The sequence below is a fragment of the Molothrus aeneus genome, chromosome Z, assembly GCF_037042795.1.
Source record: "Molothrus aeneus isolate 106 chromosome Z, BPBGC_Maene_1.0, whole genome shotgun sequence".
Classification (NCBI taxonomy): Eukaryota; Metazoa; Chordata; class Aves; order Passeriformes; family Icteridae; genus Molothrus; species Molothrus aeneus.
Window position 1 is genome coordinate 52,179,841 of NC_089680.1, and position 19,354 is coordinate 52,199,194.

At 37.6% G+C, this 19,354-nt stretch overlaps 1 protein-coding gene across 1 annotated transcript in view; it reads right to left on the bottom strand.

Annotated features, from left to right (window-relative positions):
- PGGT1B (protein geranylgeranyltransferase type I subunit beta) overlaps positions 1–19,354 on the bottom strand; it is a 35,419-nt gene continuing 16,065 nt past the window's right edge. The window contains 7 exon segments of the mRNA XM_066568902.1: positions 1–4,312; positions 4,315–4,449; positions 7,850–7,958; positions 8,270–8,454; positions 10,176–10,221; positions 14,032–14,164; positions 15,597–15,748. Coding sequence (XP_066424999.1) covers positions 4,269–4,312; positions 4,315–4,449; positions 7,850–7,958; positions 8,270–8,454; positions 10,176–10,221; positions 14,032–14,164; positions 15,597–15,748 — 804 coding nt within the window. The 3' untranslated portion in view covers positions 1–4,268.

The window sequence follows — 19,354 nt, forward strand, 5'->3', positions numbered from 1 at the left end:
TTTTCTCAACAGCTCGTTGATTTTTATTAAACTCAGAAACTAACCAGGCAAATAGAGACCAGGAACACAAAAGCTTAAAAATGGTGAACAGAAAGTGTAAATCTACAACACATTGTAACCACTCAGTGGAGTAATTTAATAACCATTAAGTATAAAGATGTTGAGACTTTCCTCTTTTCCACCCAGTGTCATCTGAAGTGAGGAAAACTTGTTAAGTGGTCTTTTCTTGCAACAGCAAAAAAAGAGCTTTTCAGAACCACCACAGTATTTAACATCAACGTAAACAGACCAATAATCTCATTCAACTGATGCATTTTGGAGATGTCTCATATTTAGTCGCAACAATAGCATCTTCTTACTTAGGGTCTCTCTGCTTCTTATGCATATCCTGACATCTCTCTGACTTCCACAGGGACACTGATAGCAAGTTTCTCCAAAATGCCAGGAGATGGGCCCGTCCATAAAAGGCTTTGACTTTGGAAACCACTGTTTCTTCCCTTCTATATTAGGCAACCCCATACTGAATGGCTCACTTGGCACAAAGTTGAAATGTATTTTTTAGGGAACACAACAGTTTCTACAGAATATTTAATTTCTATACTGGCATCCATGGAGAAAGCAAATTTGATGCAGCTTCTTCAGCTCCTCTCAGGTTGTCTTTTACCTTGGGCAATAGAGCAGAGAGCACAGTACTCTTAATATGTGCTTCAGCATATGCATGTCAGATATTTCTGAAATAATTTACTTGCTAGTTTTTTTTCAGTGATCATGATTGTTCCATTTAGAAAAAATAGTTCTCAATATGAAAATTTATAAATACAAACATGCTTAGAAGCAGCCTTCCAAAATGGTGTTACTACATCTGTCAGCAGCTATGTACAAATCAAGTGGGCCTGAAAGCCCCAGTGACAATGTTTAAATCCCCAGTCCTCACATCCTATGGAAAAGATACATTTGACTTCCTTTGTTCAACAGACCATTTTAAAGCTGTTTTTCTGGAAGAGAAACTCGGGCCACACACAGAGTTTGGGAGTGTTTCAGATAGGATAGAGGCACTCACATTTGTCAGCCTGATAGCCAAGAGGTTTTACATCCTCAAGCACATGGTAAAGCCATTCAATGCATGAATTTCTTATGTAGGTTCAGTCTCAGCAATGTAAAGCTGTGGTTAACACAAAATTATTAGAGGTAGGTAATAATCACATGGTTTGCTTTTTCTAGCTACATTTAAACTTCACAGTTCACATTTAAGTTTTAGCTCTATTTTGACGTATCCCCTTTAAAAGTGATTTTAGGTTATGGACTTCTGTGAAACTCTCATCCACTGATTTCTCATTTAACATTTTTCTAGTCAAAAGACACAATAAACCACAAAAATCAGAGAGACAATTCAATACAGTCAGAATCCAGATGTCTGCTACACAGGAACATTTCATGTTCATCATTTGTTTGCCTGACATAAATTGGGACATTCAGAATGGCAAATAATATATGTAGAGTTGGTTATTAGCACTGATTTTTATCAACTTAAAAAAGATTAAAGATTTTAAAAGAATTAGAGTAATTAGATACTCAGTGTGAGATGAAAGCATGGGTATTTTGCTGCCTTCATCAAACTTTGGGTTAATGAGAAACAAATACGCCTTATGCAACCTTTAGGAAAGGCTAGCTCTGCAGTCAACAGGCAGCCTGAAAAGATGTGTAGAATAACTGGGGGCCAAGGAGATAAGAAACGTAAAATCCATATGAAGAACCCAGGGTAGCTTACAGAAAACATAGCAAGAAACGTTACCTGTTTTTTGAGACAGAAAACTGTTAAATTACTTTCCGTGAGAATTTTTCTTATTCACATTGTATGATTTTTCACTGTTACCTCCATATTTTCTGCTGAGGGACCCCGATGTCCCTCACAGATGAGAATGTGGTCACACATAGGACAACTCAGGAACTATAGCTCAGGATTTTGGAAGTATGGATTTGCCTCACAATAATCAAATACATCATTTTTCACCAAGCTAAGTAAGAAAAAATATTTAGACTGTTTCCCAGCAGAGACTAAGAATACCTTATTCAACTCTTCTGAAACTCAAAGCTACTCCCTCTACCAGGGTATGTGGTAAAAGCTCAAAAACTCAAAGATAGCTCACCGGCAAGGCAAAGAATCAGTGGTGGGGATGGACAGCTACAATTACATCTCACCTTCATTGTAACTACACCGGAAACCCATCCTATCCTACCATGAAGTCAACTTGTCATCACCATCTGATGTAAAGACAAGAAAATACCACGCTTTTTTGATCAATTTTTACTTCAAGATTTTAATTGTTTGGTTTTAAATGGGTTTTTTATCTAGACAGACCCCTATGATCTTAGAAACTTCTGCTCAGGGAAGCTACTTCAGCCTTTGCTGACCAACATCCCATTAAGCCTATCCAGGAAAATGGGATTCCCACAGGAACTGCAGTAGTGAGCCCCCTGCCTGGGAGATACTCTCTTTCAGGTATCTTGCTAGTTCTTTTTACTTGTGGCTGGATTTTCGGTCATCTCAGCATGTGGTCAATAAAACCAATTCCAAAGCTCTATCTTTGCTCCTTAACTCCTTCATGTTCCTTGAGTCAGTACCTTTCTTTTGCTCCCTAATCTTACCCTACACAGTTCAAATCCTTTCCACCAGTTTGGTTCCATTACTACTCCACATTCTTCACTGGTGCCTCCAGCCTCAGTATCTCCCAATTTTCATTTCTCTCACTCTGCAACAGGCCTACTCAAGCACCTCATTCCCCCTCTCCAGTACTGGCCTCACAGTTCTCTTGGTTTCACACCCCTCCAGACTTCCCAGTTTTTACAACTATTGAGTCTCTCCTCCTCCAAAAGTAAAGTGTCTAGTGGGATGTGTCTAGATCACACACACCCTACCCCACTCCTCCTCTGCTTTTCCAAGCAGACAACTATCACTAGTTATGCTCCCAATGCTGCCATGAAAATTAATCTGCTATAGAAATAAAACCTATCTATTTAGGTAGGAAGGCTGCTACAGGTTTGGACAATGGGATTGTTCTGGTAGCCTAAAGATACCTATTGGACCTCTCTGACATGTGTGCTAGGGGTACAACTACACTACCCTTTTCACTTGCCCTGCATTGCAAAACAGGAATCATGTTTATCCCCAAAGCTCTTTTTGCTAGCCAAAAAGATCTACATCCTGTTTCTTTGGGCTCAGCAGTGGCAAATGGTGCACCTAACCTGTCTCAGGAAGTCTTCAGTTATCTTTGGAACCTTTAGGAAAAAAAAGTGCTGTTAATGACTGGCAAGTAGAAAGATGTGGTGTCTACTGAATGCACAAACTGACCTGCCACAAACACACCAGCTGCAAAGTTACTTCCTTCAACTCTGAACAGCACTTCAAGCATACAAAGTAAGGCACTAGTAAAGCACTAAAGAAGCTGAGAATGTTCATCATTACTCTAATTTGAACAACTTCAATGTATTGCAAAGGTTTGTCTTTGGAAGCAGGTTCTAATGCTACTCTTGCATACAGGTATGCTTCCAAAAGACTGGGCTGAATATCTCTTATTGATGCACATCAATATGCCACACTCTTAGTGAACTTCACATGAAGAAACTATTTTAGATGAAAACTCTGTCTGGCTAACAATCCACTGCATTTGTGTAAAACCTATTCAGAAGAATTATGAGATCCATTTAGTAAGGCCACACAACCTTAAAAGTCCAATATATTCAATAAAATAATTTTATTTGTATTTAATTAATTTGTTTGTGAAAAACAAAGTTTATGGAATCTGAAAATTGATGATAATAGGTAATTTTTAACTGAGACTTAATATGAGAGATTCTCTATCCAAAAATATGTCAAACAGTAAGATTATAAAGAACTTCAACATTCTGTGCTATACTGTATGATATGTAAACAATTTTGAAAATACTTCCCCATTATATATTTTGACACAGTATGCACAAATTTAAAAAAATAAAATTAAAATGAAGTTTAAATGCCTCAAGGGATTTCTTAGAAGTAAAGCCATCTGAAAAGCCATTTACAGTCTGCGGTGACAAACTTCTATATAATCAAAGTATTCCCCATTTCACAATGCAGAATAACCTGCTGAAGGCAACTCCCTATCAAAGTGATGCCAGCAACACAGATCTGATTGTATGACTCCAGCACTTAAAAGAGCACATTGGTTATACATGGCTTTTAACCCTGGGCTACAATTATGCTACCAGAACTAAATTCAAGTCTAAATCAGTCATGTAGAGAGGTGTGTGTCGTCTGAACGCTGTTTAAAGTCCGTGTTTTCCAGATCTGATGAAGGTGGTGAAGACGCTCTGATGCTCTTGTGCTTACATTTAGGGCGGGATGAACTTTGCAAATACCAGATTCTCCAATTAATGACAAACCACAGATTCCAAAGTAGGCATGTAAAGCATCTGAAAGAAAGACAGAAAAGGAAAAAAAACCATCTCAGGCTGTAACAGCCAATATTCAACCCATATTCAAACACTTCTGAGTAATTACAAGCAAGGAAAACAAATAATCAGGTGCCATATATTGGATCAGCAGGCAATCCCTCTCCTCAGGGAAGAATGATGCATCTGACTCCAAACTGATTACTTTATTATACTATACTATATTAAAGAGATATACACTATACCACATCATACTTACTTCTAATTTCTAATTTCTAAACTGAAAACTTGTGACTCTCAGGTGACAGTCCCAACACAAAGACGTGGATTCAATTGGCCAATGAATCAAAACACCATCACCAGAATCCAATCATCAAATTCCTGCAGATAAATAATCTCCCAACACATTCCACATGTTTGCAAAACAACAGAAGCAGCAAATGAGATAAGAATTGTTTTCCCTCTGTGCTTCTCCAGGAAAAAATCTGAGAGAATTATGTCTCCCCTTGTTCAGAGGGCATGTGAATACCACAGCCATAATTTTAACTTGAGTTTTGATGTAAGGAAAACATTTCTGCCCAGAGTTACCAGCATGAACTAAAGTCCACATTTCTTTTATAACAACTTATGCACTACATTTTTCTGAGTGCCACAGCCAAAAAGCAAAAGAATTTAAATATCCAAAAATAACCAGTCCAGAAAGAAAATTTTTTTTCTTGCAAGCATTTTTGGCTGGTTACTTTATGAGCAGCTAACTATTGAAACAACAAAGTTAGTGCAAATAGCTGCCAATAGCAAGACTTAAAAAAATTAAGAAGGCATTACTTTTCCTAGCTTTCTATTTTCCTGAGAGATTATCCTAAGGATAGGAATTCATGTAGCTTGATAAAGAGATGGCTGCCACCAAAATGGGATACTCTTGCTCTCCTGTTCCATGCTGCTCCTGATATCCACTTTATACCAGGGCTGCAGCTTGCTGAGTCTGCCTCCTCTGGGTTGCAGCAAGCTATCAGATTGGATTATCTGCCCATGAAATCACAGGTGAAAGATAGAAAGACGATGGCAATTTCATGTGCTCCTTGAAAAAGCTCAACATGTAGTACTCTGTGTAGGTGTCAATAATTTAGTATCTCACTAAAATGATCACAGAATCATTTAGGCTGGAAAAGACCTCTAAGATCAGATTCCAATACTTAACCTAACATTGCCAGGATCAGCAGAAAACCCTGCCCTTAAGTGTCATATTGTATCTCCAGGGATGGTGACTCAAACACCTCAAGTAGCCTGTTCCAATGTTTCACAACCCTTCTGGTGAAATAATGTTTCCTACTATTCAATCTACATCTCTTCCAGTGTAACCTGAGGCTGTTTCTTCTTGTCCCATCAGTTCTTTGTTAAATAATGCTAGTGGCCTCTACATCCAACAATATTTTGACATCTCTTAGCATGGGAACAACAAGACTACAAAATATTATTTTCCTGAATAATCAGCTGGAAAGAGTTACTTGCTAACACTGCAAGTCCATGTAACACATAGATTATCACCAGCAATTGACTGTCTTCTGAAATTTCTTCTAGTCTTCTTAAAAACATTATTGCACAGCAAATACAGTTTGAGTCCCCAAATATAAACAGAACTTTTATAAAGTAGGAGCCCCAGAAATTAAAATCTAATTCTGATTAAGTCTTAGGAACCTTTATAGTGTCAACATGATCGAAAGACAACTTGCCTTTCAGATATGAGACTGAGCTTGCAGGAAGCTCAGTTGTGTATCTATAACAATGAAAACACAGAAGCAATCTTTGCAATGATGCATTTATAGTCTTTCTTTGTATCAGAACTGCGCTAACTTTGTGGGGAGGGTCCCCACAAACGCGATCAAAGTTTGACTCCTGGCTCTGTTTAGGACACCCCAAGAGTTACACCACATGCCTGAGAGCATTGTCCAAAACTTTCTTGAACTCTCTCAGGTTGGTGCTATGACCACTTTCCTGAAAAGCCTGTTCCAGTGCCCAACCACCCTCTGGGTGAAGAACCTTTTCCTAATATCCGAACTAAACCTCCCCTAATGCAACTTCAGGCCACTCCCTCGTGTCCTGTCACTGTCACAGAAGAGCAGAGATCAGTGCCTGTCCCTCCTCTTCCCCTCACAAGGAAGCTGTAACTGCAGTGAGCTCTCCCCTCAGTCTCCTCCAGGCTGAACAGACCAAGTGACCTCAGCCACTCCTCACACGGCTTCCCCTCAAGGACCTTCACCATCCTCATGGCCTCCTTTAGACACTAACAGCTCAATGCCTTTTTTGTGTTGTGGGACCCAAAACTGTCCCCGGCACTCAAGGCGCCATGTACTGGACAGTTTGTCCAGAATGATCTTGGAAGGGACACTACTGAAAGCCTTATATTACATCAAATGGCTTCCCTTGGTCAGCTGGGGGGACAATCTTGTCATAAAAGGCAATTAAGTTTAAGACAGGTTAACACATGATGAGTATTTGAACCAGACTTTCCAATCTCTGACTCACAAGGTAAATGTTTCCTTAAGACAAACCAAAACACTCCCTCCAAATGATACTGTTAAATCTATATGATGAGGAGGAAATGCAAATCTATCACAAGCACTGTATTTTCAGTGTGGGTTCACCTTGAAAAATTCTGAACTGTTGTTCAAAATGAAATTATCAATAGATTTAATACCGGGGCACAGATTCTAAACATACTCTTCCTTTATTATGACTAAATTTTTATCTTATTTGGTCCATTTACAAAGACCGTTTATTCTTCCCTGTACAAAATGCCATGGGCACTGAAAACCTACTGGCACAAGCTTTGTTTTCAGAAACTTGCAATACCTTAATTGAATTCTAACAACTTTTAAAATTAAAAGATTTTAGCACCTTTTTGAGTTTTTTCACTACTTCAAATGATCCACTTCTGAAAGCATAAGTGTCAGACATACTTGTATAAACACAATCTGTAAATCATAGTACATAACTGCGTAAACTTTGACTCTTTTTACTTAATGACTTCTGAATAAGCTTAAATTATTAATTTTCTAAAGAAACAAATATTTTGATACATTAAGTGCAATTTACAGAGATTCCTACAACACAGTATATCCTTTAAGCAGAACAGTTAAACATATACTAAATAGACAGTGATACTCTAACAGTAATCTAAACAACAAGATTCACTTCTTTTGTGGCTGAACAAGGACAAATTTCTCCCTCTTTCCACTTCAAGAATGAAAACCTTTTTATATTTTGAGGGTTTTTTGGGGTTTGGTTGGTTGGTTGGCTTTTTTTGTTTTTCTGGGGTTTTTTTGGAAGGGTACGGTTTCCCTTACACCTCTCAGATGTCTGACTGCTGGAATTAATTTCTTACTTAGAACACACTCATTGCAGTTTTGAGAAGTTATTTTACCTGGATGGCTGTCGGGCCACTTGGCGAATCCACCAACAAGGCGATCTTGAGTTGACAGGATGTAATTTCGGTTTTTCTCAAAATTTGTATATTGGAATATGTTCAAAAGCTGAAAAAAATTAGATTGTAACAGTAATATAAGTCTTAGTATACTTTTAACACTAAGTCTTAACTAAGAGTTAGTAAATTTTTAACACTAGAATATAGTGCCTATTTTTGAGATAAGCAGTAACAGCACAGATAGCACTAATCTGGTAAACCTCCATTTCCTGCATTTTTTGCGAGATGAAAGACATTTATAGTCATTGGTGCATATTGGTGCACTTGTGTCAAATATCTAACGCTTTCAAGCAAAGAAAATAGTGCTTAAAGAAATCAAAACAAGTCAATAGCTATCCCTACACTTGTTCTGTACACTACCTTCAATGTTGCTCCCACCCAAAAGGAATAGCAAGTGTCTACAGGTTTGTTGGGTCGTCCATGGTAGCCATTCTGTTGCCTCATTATACACCATCTTCTTATTCTGTTCAGTTCTTTTTCTGAAAAAACTTCCTCCAGTTTGCCCATCAAACACAGTGATGCAATACCACAAAATGTAGAGCCCCCTACAGAAGAGAAGAGAAGGGTTTGCTTCTGTGAAGAGAAAGCAGGGTTTGCTATGCTTTGATACACAGATTTTCTGAAGCCTGAATGATCTCAGTCAGAACTTTAACTAAGCTATTAGCAATGAAATCAATGGACTTTTAAAAGTATGAAAGAGTTAATTTTGAGTCTAAAATCCAAATAAATAAGAACACTCAAGTTCAGCGGGTATGTCAAAGGTGGGGTGGGGGGAATTCAGGAACTCCCTCAATCCAGCTCTTGTAGAAATAAACCAGCTCATTTTCTTAAAGCTGTTTCTTTTCACAATGCTGTGCAATTTACATTACACAGCAGTCCAGAAACAAGTAAAAGGAATTGCAACAGAAATATTTCTTCACTTGTAACTTAAAAAAGAAAGTTATTGGAATGCCAGCAATCAGATTGAAGCAGAAATGCCAAAGCCAGCCTCAGCCACAATCCCCCAGAGGATATAAACAGACAGAAGTGTCTGGAGAGCAGAAGGAGGAAAAAAAAATTCAAACTAAAATTATTAAAAAAACCCCAAACAACGTGCGCACTTAATATGGTGAAAATACTCCCAGACTCTCGTGGTTGTAATACATACAAATTGTGCTTCTAAGGATTTTTTTGCTGTCAAGGAAACTGTATGGTAAAAAAGATAAACTTATGATCTTTGTGTAGTCCAGCCACCACTTTTTAAAGCCCATCCAAGTTTATTTTGAGTCTAACACCTGATATGATAAAATCAGAGTCTGGGAAAGACCATAAGCAAGCTGCTGACAGGAGACTTGGGCCCCAAAGTTCCTTACAATATCCTGGTGCTGGAAGACCCCAGGAGATGTAAGATTATTTTCACTCTGATGCTGAAATGCAGTGCTGAAGTACTGCTATTTGTTATCACAAACAGTTTACAGAAAGTTAATTAACCAATTGTTTTAATACTGAGGGGTATAATTTAAATTTTTCAGCTTCATTGATCCAGCAAGAAGGAAACAGACAAATCCTATCAAAGCTCAATACTAAGGGTAAACATCTGATAGGATCATAGAATCATTTAGGTTGGAAAAGACCTCCAAGATCATCAAGTCTAACCTTGGACCAATCAGTCCAACGGACTACAGCACTAGATTTAGTATCAGTCACCTAAAAGCGAAAAACTCCTCTGTCACAAGCAGACTGCTATTTCATGGCACAGCAACATTTTGCTTAAAACTAGCAGTCTCTTGGGGATTCCTATCTTCAGATCTAGTAACTCTTTACAAAAATTAACTGTTGCTTCAAGACTTGAACATACAACAGATGCTGTATCTATCAGAGGAAATGCTTCCATGTTTTACCAAAGCTGTTGATATTGCAAGCGATCAGTTACATGGCACAAAATCTCTTGCACATAAAATCCTCAGAGTAACAATGACACCTGTGGAAAAAGTTTGCTCTGTCAGCAACAACTGAGAACTAAAAGCAACACCTTTCAACAAAACACGAGATAAGATTTCAACAAAAACATTCATGAGATAAGATTAATGGGAGTGATTTAAAAAAGCCTGTCTGTTCAGATATTAAGCTAGATCTAAAGGAAGAAGTGACATTTGGAGGCATGTTTTGGATTCGCTCCTCCTCACACAACTTCCTTAGAAAAAAAGGAAAGGTATGGCATACCCTGCATCTGCTACAGCACTTTCAATACCACTCTGAAAGGTGTAGAGCACTTGGACATTCTTACCATGAGATTCCAGTCCAGCTCCCTGTGCCAGGCCGTTATCATAAGACTGAAGAAAAAAAAAATCCCAAAAAGCAGTTAATTTAGAACCATAGCACTTTGACAGACATTGCAATTTCTTAGTTTACCACCAAAATTATCATCAGATCATTGCCATGATTTAACCTCATTAAATTCTGAACCTCCAAAAATTCTTGCCACAAGACAGTTAACAAATCAGCTCTTTTTCAATGCAGGATGCTTTTATGACTTTCATGGAATTAATTTTAGTTGTGACACATGTTAGAAACCTGAAAAAGGGTAAGCAACAAAGAAAAAGATCATGTAATGCAGGTATAAAAAGAAAAAAATGGCTATGTAAACAAAACAAAACAAAACAATTAAATAGATAACTTAATCTGTCTCTAATCCAAGAGCAGTTTAACATTAAAAAAGAGGCAAAATGCAAAGTACGCCTGTGTGTAGAATACTCAAATCCAAGCAATTCTTTAGTAAGAATCAAGTACATCAGGCTTTAAAAACCAATGAGAAGGGAACCAGAAGCAAGAAGAAAATTATAACATGCATTGGAATAAACTAAAATTGGCCTATAAAATATTACTGTTAAAAAATACCATTACAGTGCTGAAAAATCACTCTGTTAAGCGCAACAAAAGGGGAAACTCAAGTCTGACAAAGCACCAAGAATATCATAGTTCATGTCTGTCATGAGCAATCTATGGACACATGTATATGTAAGAATAATAATCTTTCTTCCCTAAAAATCCATTAAATCATTTTACTTGAAAAGAAACAAAAGACCATGTAAGAAATTATTCATAAAATAGCAAATATTTATTTTACAAGAGTTCAGAGAATACTTATTGAATTATCTCTGAACAAATACCAAATTGCTTAGTAGGAAAAACGAGGTATAACTCTTGAAGTTAAATTACATTGGCCCTACGTATTCTACATCAACTGTTCAATTAATGATTGGATCAGTATCTGATCAGACACAAAGCACTAAAAATCCTTTCCCCACATCCTCCAGGTGCTGACTGTGAATTTCTCACATTTTCTCTGAAACAGTGGCTAGTAGATACAGGACACCTTGACAAACCAATAATGACTCCCATAGTCCTAACCAAAGAATGGTTACAGGACTATTGTATCTCTAGAAACTACTTAAGGATCGTTTTGTGCATCTGCTTTTAAAGCTGACATTGAGAAGAAAAAAGTAAACAGAAGAAAATACAGAAGCTACACTAAAACTGTATTTCTAGTTTTGAATTGTTGCTGAAAGCTGAAGCAACTAAAAATACTAATACCAGATAAATACACTTCAAGCTGCAGCTTGATTTCTCAGGTTTGAACCAGTAAATTTTAGTAATCTCTATGAACTTCTGAATGTTAAAGCACACAGTGTGAACTCTTCCTTTTTCACTGCTTTTTGAGAATGCAATACAAATGTGCTACACACTCCATAGATGCATTAATTGCTAAGAAAAGGCAAGCTGATTAGCAAAGCTATGCTGGCAGAGCTAATTAACTCTACAAACAGCAATCTTAAGAGGAGGTGGCTTGCTTTATGTATGATGAAGTAATTAGCTCTGGAGAAAAGCTGTTAAGTGTGCATCCCAGACACTACTATGTTGGGCTGTACAATTAGCTTTAAACTCTTAACAGACTAAGCTAGCCAGGAAAAGACACAATCTTTGTGATAAGCCACAGTGTCTTCTGAACTTTGACGATGGCAAGACTTAGTTCTCTACTAGTGAACTGAAGTATTAGTAGGAGGCCTTCCAAGATGTCTTGCCATGGTAAGACCTCAATTATTAGAGGTTTTTTAAATTATTAAAGGTATCTCTTTTTCCAATAGGAACATAATGACTGGAATTTGCAGGTCCAACAATTAATGCTAAGCTCTAGAAGCAAAGTTTAAATTTGGTTCAAGATCACACTACACAATAAATCTCCAGTACCACTTCAAAGCTCTAAACTTTCAAAAAATCTCCACTTGTCTGCTCTATTAATGGCCTCATCTGATGCTGTCTGTCTGTTTTGTCTTAGAAAAGAACAGTTGCTTCTCCCTCTCTTTATTTTTTCAGTGCTGCCTGTTACACTATGTATCTCTGTCACACTCCAGTTAACAATCTCATTTCCAGAATAAAGACTCCTAGTATATGAAATACTCCTTTTACACAAGCTGATTCATACCTTCCACAGTTCAACTCAACTTTCTTTGTCCCCTTCCTAGTTCCACCATTTCCTTTGGGATCAAAACTGCACTCAAATGTTCACAACTAACAGACAATGTGATGTACAGAACTACAATGAGGATTTTGCTCTTGGGTTTTGTTTTCTATTCTTTTTAACACTTGATTCTCCTATTGTAACTCTGCTAAGCTATTTTACTAAAGACTGATCTCAGTAAACATTAAGGTCCAGAAATGATCAGAGGAGGAAGAATGTTCGCAGCCTAATCAGTAAGAGCAAGCACTCTGCCTAAACTCCTCTCTCAGACTGAAAGGAGAATGGATAAATCATCGTCCTTGGGTGAAACCCACTGAAAGGATTCAGCAGGGATATTCTCATGCTTAGAACCCATGCTAACTAAGGGGAGCTACCAGCTATGGGAGAAGGGCTCTTATGGGAAGCAGGGGAGGAAGATTCTAGGATTGTACAGAAACCCCCTTATCATGGACTGTTTTCTGGGGAATGCAGGGGTAAACATAACTTACTATGGGATGGCTAGGGAAAGGGCCGATGGTAAGAAACAGAAATATCAAAGCAGACTGGAGAAGAACAAGGGGAAACAGAGGGGAAAATGGGATAAAAGGTGCTACTAGGATGTGAACAGACTGCAGGTCCATATCCTTGTATGACTGAGCCCTGGCCTTGATTATCTCTGTCTGTCCGGGACTATGGCAGTGTGCCAGAAAGCTTCTTGAGGTGTACAGTAAGAAATACTAAGACATCCAAATACCTCTTTTAAAAATAAACAACAAATAAAAAACAACTTAGTCTGAAGCAAGAGATTTTGAAGTCTTTTTTTAAACTTGTTTCTCACATAAATTGTACAATCTTGCTGCTTACAGCAACTACTGAAAATAGTCATTTACAACAGAAGCTGTGACTCATCATAAATTTGGGTCTTCTTTGTGGACCACAAGAATTTAACCTGTATTTACTCACACTAAGGGAATTGCAATTTCCAAGCTTGCTCAGCTTCCTTAAAAAATTGTGTTTCAATCTTTGAAAATGTAACTCAATTAAACTAGTGAAACAACATGAAAAAAAATGGAAATCTCCTTTACTCCAATCAAATATGAAGACAATTTGCACAGACACAGAAAAAATGTGTACATACTCATATGTTTTTTCATTCCAAATATCTAATAAAGAAATTATGAAGTGCATGACTGGAAACATTTAAGGATGAACTGATGTCAATAATTAGTATATTTGAATCTGTGTATCTTTTAAAAAGCAATACTACAGCTCAATGAAATATGAGGATTTTATTGGTACACTTTTCTAAAGTGCTTTCTGCACTTTTTCTAAACGCAAACATCACACCTTAGTTTTCAAAAACTTGCTTTCAATTGCTTAATTATTTTAAATAAAGAGGCTTTTTCATACAATTTGCGGCAAACAAATACACCAAATAAAATTATCTTGCTAGCACACACATTTTAATGAAAATACAAATGCAAAAAGCCAATGTACTTTGTAATTCTCAACTTGCTAGAGCAAGAAGAAAAAATAAAGAAAATATTGTAATACAGTTTGGACAGACATGTTTTTAAGCCACAGTTAAGAAAAAAAGCTTAAAGCCTGAAAGCATAGGAAGAAGTAACATTTTGTGAACACTCACCATACTTCTTCTAATGTAGTCTATTGCTTTCTTCATATCCATGCCTGACCAGTTATCGAGCATGTAGCAGATGCAGGAAGCACAGTACACAAACCTCATATCATTTTCACTTCCTTCCAGCACTGCACAGAAACTGAAAGAAACATTTCTGTCTTTAAACACTGTTTTGCCTGTTACACCAGAAAATATGAAATGCGGTTCAAAGAATCGCAGTGTTTTCTCTAAAGATTAGTTTACAGTAGTCTCATAAATATAACCCAAAGCTAGACTAGATTTTCTTTTTAGAAGATGTGATTCTAAGCCAAGGAAAATGCACAGAACTCTAAACATTTAGGAGCCTGAGTAACTATTTCCAGCAACATAATGATACTGGTGCTTACTTATTCCAAAATGTTTATACTTACAGTCTTTCACCTATTACAGTATATACAGATACATGACTTACCATTTTACCTCTTTTGAGCAGAATTTTTTTGACTTCCTAGGATTCCTAATAGATCACAAGGCTTTCTTTCCTTACTGCAACTTGAGGACCAGTTTCCCACGTATGTATAAAGGCAATTGCTAATACGACCATTTCTAATACAAATGGTGAATCAGTTTTTAATTAGTTACTGTTACAATTGCACCAAACTCTATGAATATTTTAAAATTTTTGTATCTGGGTTATTTTGGCACTACGTCAGAGACTCTTAAGATGATGATGGATGCCCTGATTTGGGTGTTTGTATCAGAAAATTGCCAACAGAACCAGGGCAGTAACCACCCCTGTACTGGGCACTGGTGAGGCCACACCTCAGGATTTGAGTTCTGTTTTGGCCCCTCAAGATAAGGAAGTCCATTGAGGTGCTAGAGTGTGTCCAGGGAAGGGCAGTGGAGCTGGGAAGGGTTTGGAGCACAAATCTGATGAGGAGCAGCTGAAGGAGCCATACAGAAATAAACACTGAGAGGACAACTTATCACTCAACTACCTGAAAGGTGGCAAGTTGGGGGTTGGTCTCCTCTCCCATGTGTGACAGAGGAAATGGCTTCAAGTTGTACCAGGCGAGGTTTAGATTAGGTATTAGAAAAAATTTCCTCATCAGAAGGGTTGTCTAACACTGGAACAGGCTGCCCAGGGAAATCGTGGAGTCACCATCCCTGAAGGTATTTCAAAGACATGTAGATGTGGCACTTAAGGACATGGTTTAGTGCTGGACTTGGCAGTGCTGGGTTAAGAGTTGGACTTCATGATCTCAAAGGTCTTTTACAACCTAAAGGCTTCTATGATATACAAAACTAGGTAAATGGTTGAATTACCTGTGACAATAAATAAACCTTTAATTGTTTCTTCTAGGACTTGCTGCTTGGCAAGCCTCCATTTGGTTCAAAGAGCCAGTTAGTACCCTCTGATGACTTAATTACTTCCAAGAAGCCAGCACATGCTCTATGACTTATGTGACTACCAATCAAACTATTTTTCTAATAGAACAAAAAGATTATAGCTACTTCTATAAAGAACATGTCTCTTACGTTTCATTCCACATGTGGGTAGTGGGAATTGCAGCATATAAAGTATCTATTACCTTCCATCCTCCAGCTGGAGAGCTCTCAGTCCTGCCAGTATGGCATCTTTATTTACTCGACTTAAATCATCTCCAAGAATAACCAGACATGATAGTCCTGTGTAAGTCATTGCTATGTGCCCACTATCATAGGGATGACATATACCTGGACCCTAAAAAAGGAGAAAAAAATAGAAATTTTGAAACATTGCAAGAGCTTACACTACAGCAAATATTTTTTTTTTTTTTAAGGTAAGAGGTAAACAAATTACTTTACCCTTTACTCATTATGGTTAAACTGAAGATATCCTGCTCAGCTTTCCTCACCAAACTCTGCTCAGCTTTCCTTATCAAACTAAGTTACTGCATAACTCTGCTGGTCTTGTAAACACTTGCTCAGTAGGAAGCCTTGGAAAAAAGCTTTGCCAAGAACTCCATTTGTGGAACAACTAAGGAAAAAAGGGCATGTCTTCACCTGTACCTAAGTTTGTCCTGACACACCACTGGGCATTAGCTTCCTGGCAGCTGGGTAAGCACTCTTAAACAGCCAATCTCTGGAGGTCCCTCAGCAGAGATTTTACAACATAATGATCTACAAGGAGAAAGCAGTGTGAGAGATTATTAGTAATCTCTCTGTCAACTGAAGCAATACCAAATTAGCCACTTACCTACTTTGAGCTCTATTTTAAAATAATAATTAGAGTTCAAACGAAGTATTTATATACCAAATAATCACAGAAACATAGAATCCTGAGTTGGAAAGGACTCACAAGGATCACTGAATGTCAACTGAGAAGCAAAAATTATAGTTAAAGGCTGACTAGTCCCATAATACAACTCATAGAAATGGGAAAGGGATTGATACAGCTATGCTAAAACTTCTATTTTTCTTTATGGTATTTTAGGGGCCCATCCTGGACTGTACTACTTCATGAAAACAGAAGCCACATGTAACAAGATGACTGTGGATACCTGAGATGGTTCAGTTTGAAGCAACTGGAAGATAACTATTTTAAACACAACAAAATTATTTCAATACTGAGTATTAGAGATAGATTTTTAAATTATATTTTACTAGTATTATTGCCTAATCAGTTGCAATTCTTATTTTGCAATTAATCCTAAAAACACAAGGAAAAAGCAGTATAAAACCAAATTTAATGTTATGTTACGTGTAATTGGTATTTTTCAGGCAAGTCATGCTTATTTCCAAAGCCAAAAGGCTTTTCTTCTAGTAAGAAACTGGGAGAAAAATTGTTATCATCCACTAGCCAGCAAGAGACTGCTTTCACACAAGGGAACCACAGACAATTGGGAAAGGGAGGCAGAAAACAGGGTGAAATGGGTTCAGCAGCACTGGAAAAGCTATGCAACAGAGGAGAACAGGAGTGTATGTGCTGAGAGCTGCACCTCCTCTCCCTTTCTTCCAGTCCTGGACCCTCTCTTAAGGTGGCATCACAAATTTCAACAGCTCCCACTCCCATCCCTGTACTGCCAGTGCCCCCATCACTGTCTCCTACCCTACACATTAAATAGACATATAGGGCACATTAAATTGCTTTTGTTAAGTGGTCTCTATTGACCTGAGCTAATGCATTGGTGCAGAGTATGCTCCCAGAAGACAACAAAGAGGGTATGGCCAGGGTCTGTTCTCCATGCACTTTACCTTTTGTAAGAATTAGTCTGTAGGTCCCACAGGAAATAGATTTACTTGGATCTCAGAGATGGAGTAAACAGTTCTGTTCTGTTGGAATTACCATCATGTTCCTCACAACCTCAGCCTTTTTTAAAAGAATTAACACTTAAAAGATTTAAGTTGGGGGAAGCTTTCAAACATTTAAACTTAGCTCAGTGATGTGACAGTGTTCCCTACTATATTAATTAAAACAGCTATTAAAACATAACTCGTGGCCACCAAGAATTCCCAGTGACCACTGCAGAGCCAAGAAACTCTCTGCTGCAGAAGCATGGGTAAGATCCCTTCAAACACTAATAAAGAATGCTACTAAACCTGCACTAGCACTGGCACAGTCCCACTTTCAAGACAGGGTTCCTTCACCCAGGTGCCAATCCACACACGATGCTAAGCGGTTTTGACACATTTGCACAGAGGTGTGTGCTGAGTGCTAAGTCCACCAAGACAACACACCTGGTTGCAGCCAAGAAGCATAATTATACTTTCAAAATATGCAAGTATGTAGTTCTTGTATTTATGAAGATCCCCCAATGCAGGGAAGAATGATGTGCGGAACTCCACGATATCAGAAGGCTAATTAATTACTTTATTATACTATAGTATACTATAACTATTTTACACTGTATTACACTAACAAGAACTATACTAAACTGAAGAAACTCGTGACTGTCTGCTGACCAGACAGTCAACACAGCTTGACTGATTGGCTAATTAACACAAACAGTGTCCACCAAAATCCAATCAAGCAATCCCTTTAGGTAAATAATCTTCCAACACATTTCACCAGTCCAAAAACACAGGAGCAGCTAATGAGATAAGAATTGTTTTGATAATTCTTTTCTCTGCTTTTCTCCGTTGGGAGGGCATGTGAATACCACATGTAATTACCTAATTTCTAAATAAATGCCTACTCAACAGCTATTTGACAATCTATCTTTTGCATGCTTTGATGTATTTCACAACACATTTTGCATGTTCAATTCATAGGGGGTCTTTACTTGGACATGGGTACCCTCAGCTTTAGAGGCATCTTTTTCATGTTCTTAAGTTCACTTAAAGTATAAGATTTTAGCTGTTGCCAAATAATTAGTGGCTAGTATCTAGCCACTAATTCAAGGTGTCTCTGCTTCTGTAATCTCTTTAATAGTTTCAAAACTATTCTGCAAGACCTTTTGTTAAGTTTCTCACTTAGTGGAACCACAAAATGGCCTGGGCTTGAAGGGACCTTAAGGTCATCTAGCTGCAACTCCCCTGCCATGGACAGAGACCCTTTTCAGTAGACCATGTTTCACAGGACCCCTTAAAATATACAGAGATGCCTGCTTAAAATAAAATAATATTAGTACAGAGATATTTTGGCCCAGGCTTCCTGGGTCTTTATAGTATTTTTTTTTAATCTTACATTTACTTTTATATTCTATTTATTGTTATCTTTTCTGTGATTCACTGCGCGAAATATTTATAACTATTCATCTTTCACCAGTATCAGTGTTGCAGCCTTGAGAAAATACAATGTTGTGTCAGGAACACAAAAGATATCTTTTTTCCCCCCAAGTGAAAAGACATGTTAATTACCACAATCTTACATAAAAGCTGCAGCTATTGAAAACAAAATTCTGATTCACAATGCTTTCAAGATACTAAAATTTAATCACAACACTTTCAACATACTGAAAAGACCTAGGCCTACCTGAAACTGTGAGGAGGCTGTTTAGCCCTAAATTAAAAAGCTAGTTTAAACTGCAGTAACAGCAAGTCTGAGACACTTCAAAATCTGGAGCCATTTCAGTATAAAATAATTTTCTAATTCTAAAAGCAATCATGTTTTGAATGTGAAGCTAGAGGAGTCACTCTTAGCATTCATTCACAGTTAAGACTGCTACATCTTGTGAGGCCTGTGTTGTGAGTTGGTGAAGTGGATATGGTTTTGTTTCACTTTTGTTTTTGTCCCAAAAAGCTGCAAAGACACTGCTGTCAAACACCTCAAAGGCAACAGCTAAAACACCACAACTCCCAAATCAAACCCAAATAACCTGCTGTTGAGAGATTTAGTAAAGCTGGATATTCTAACATAACCTTCACA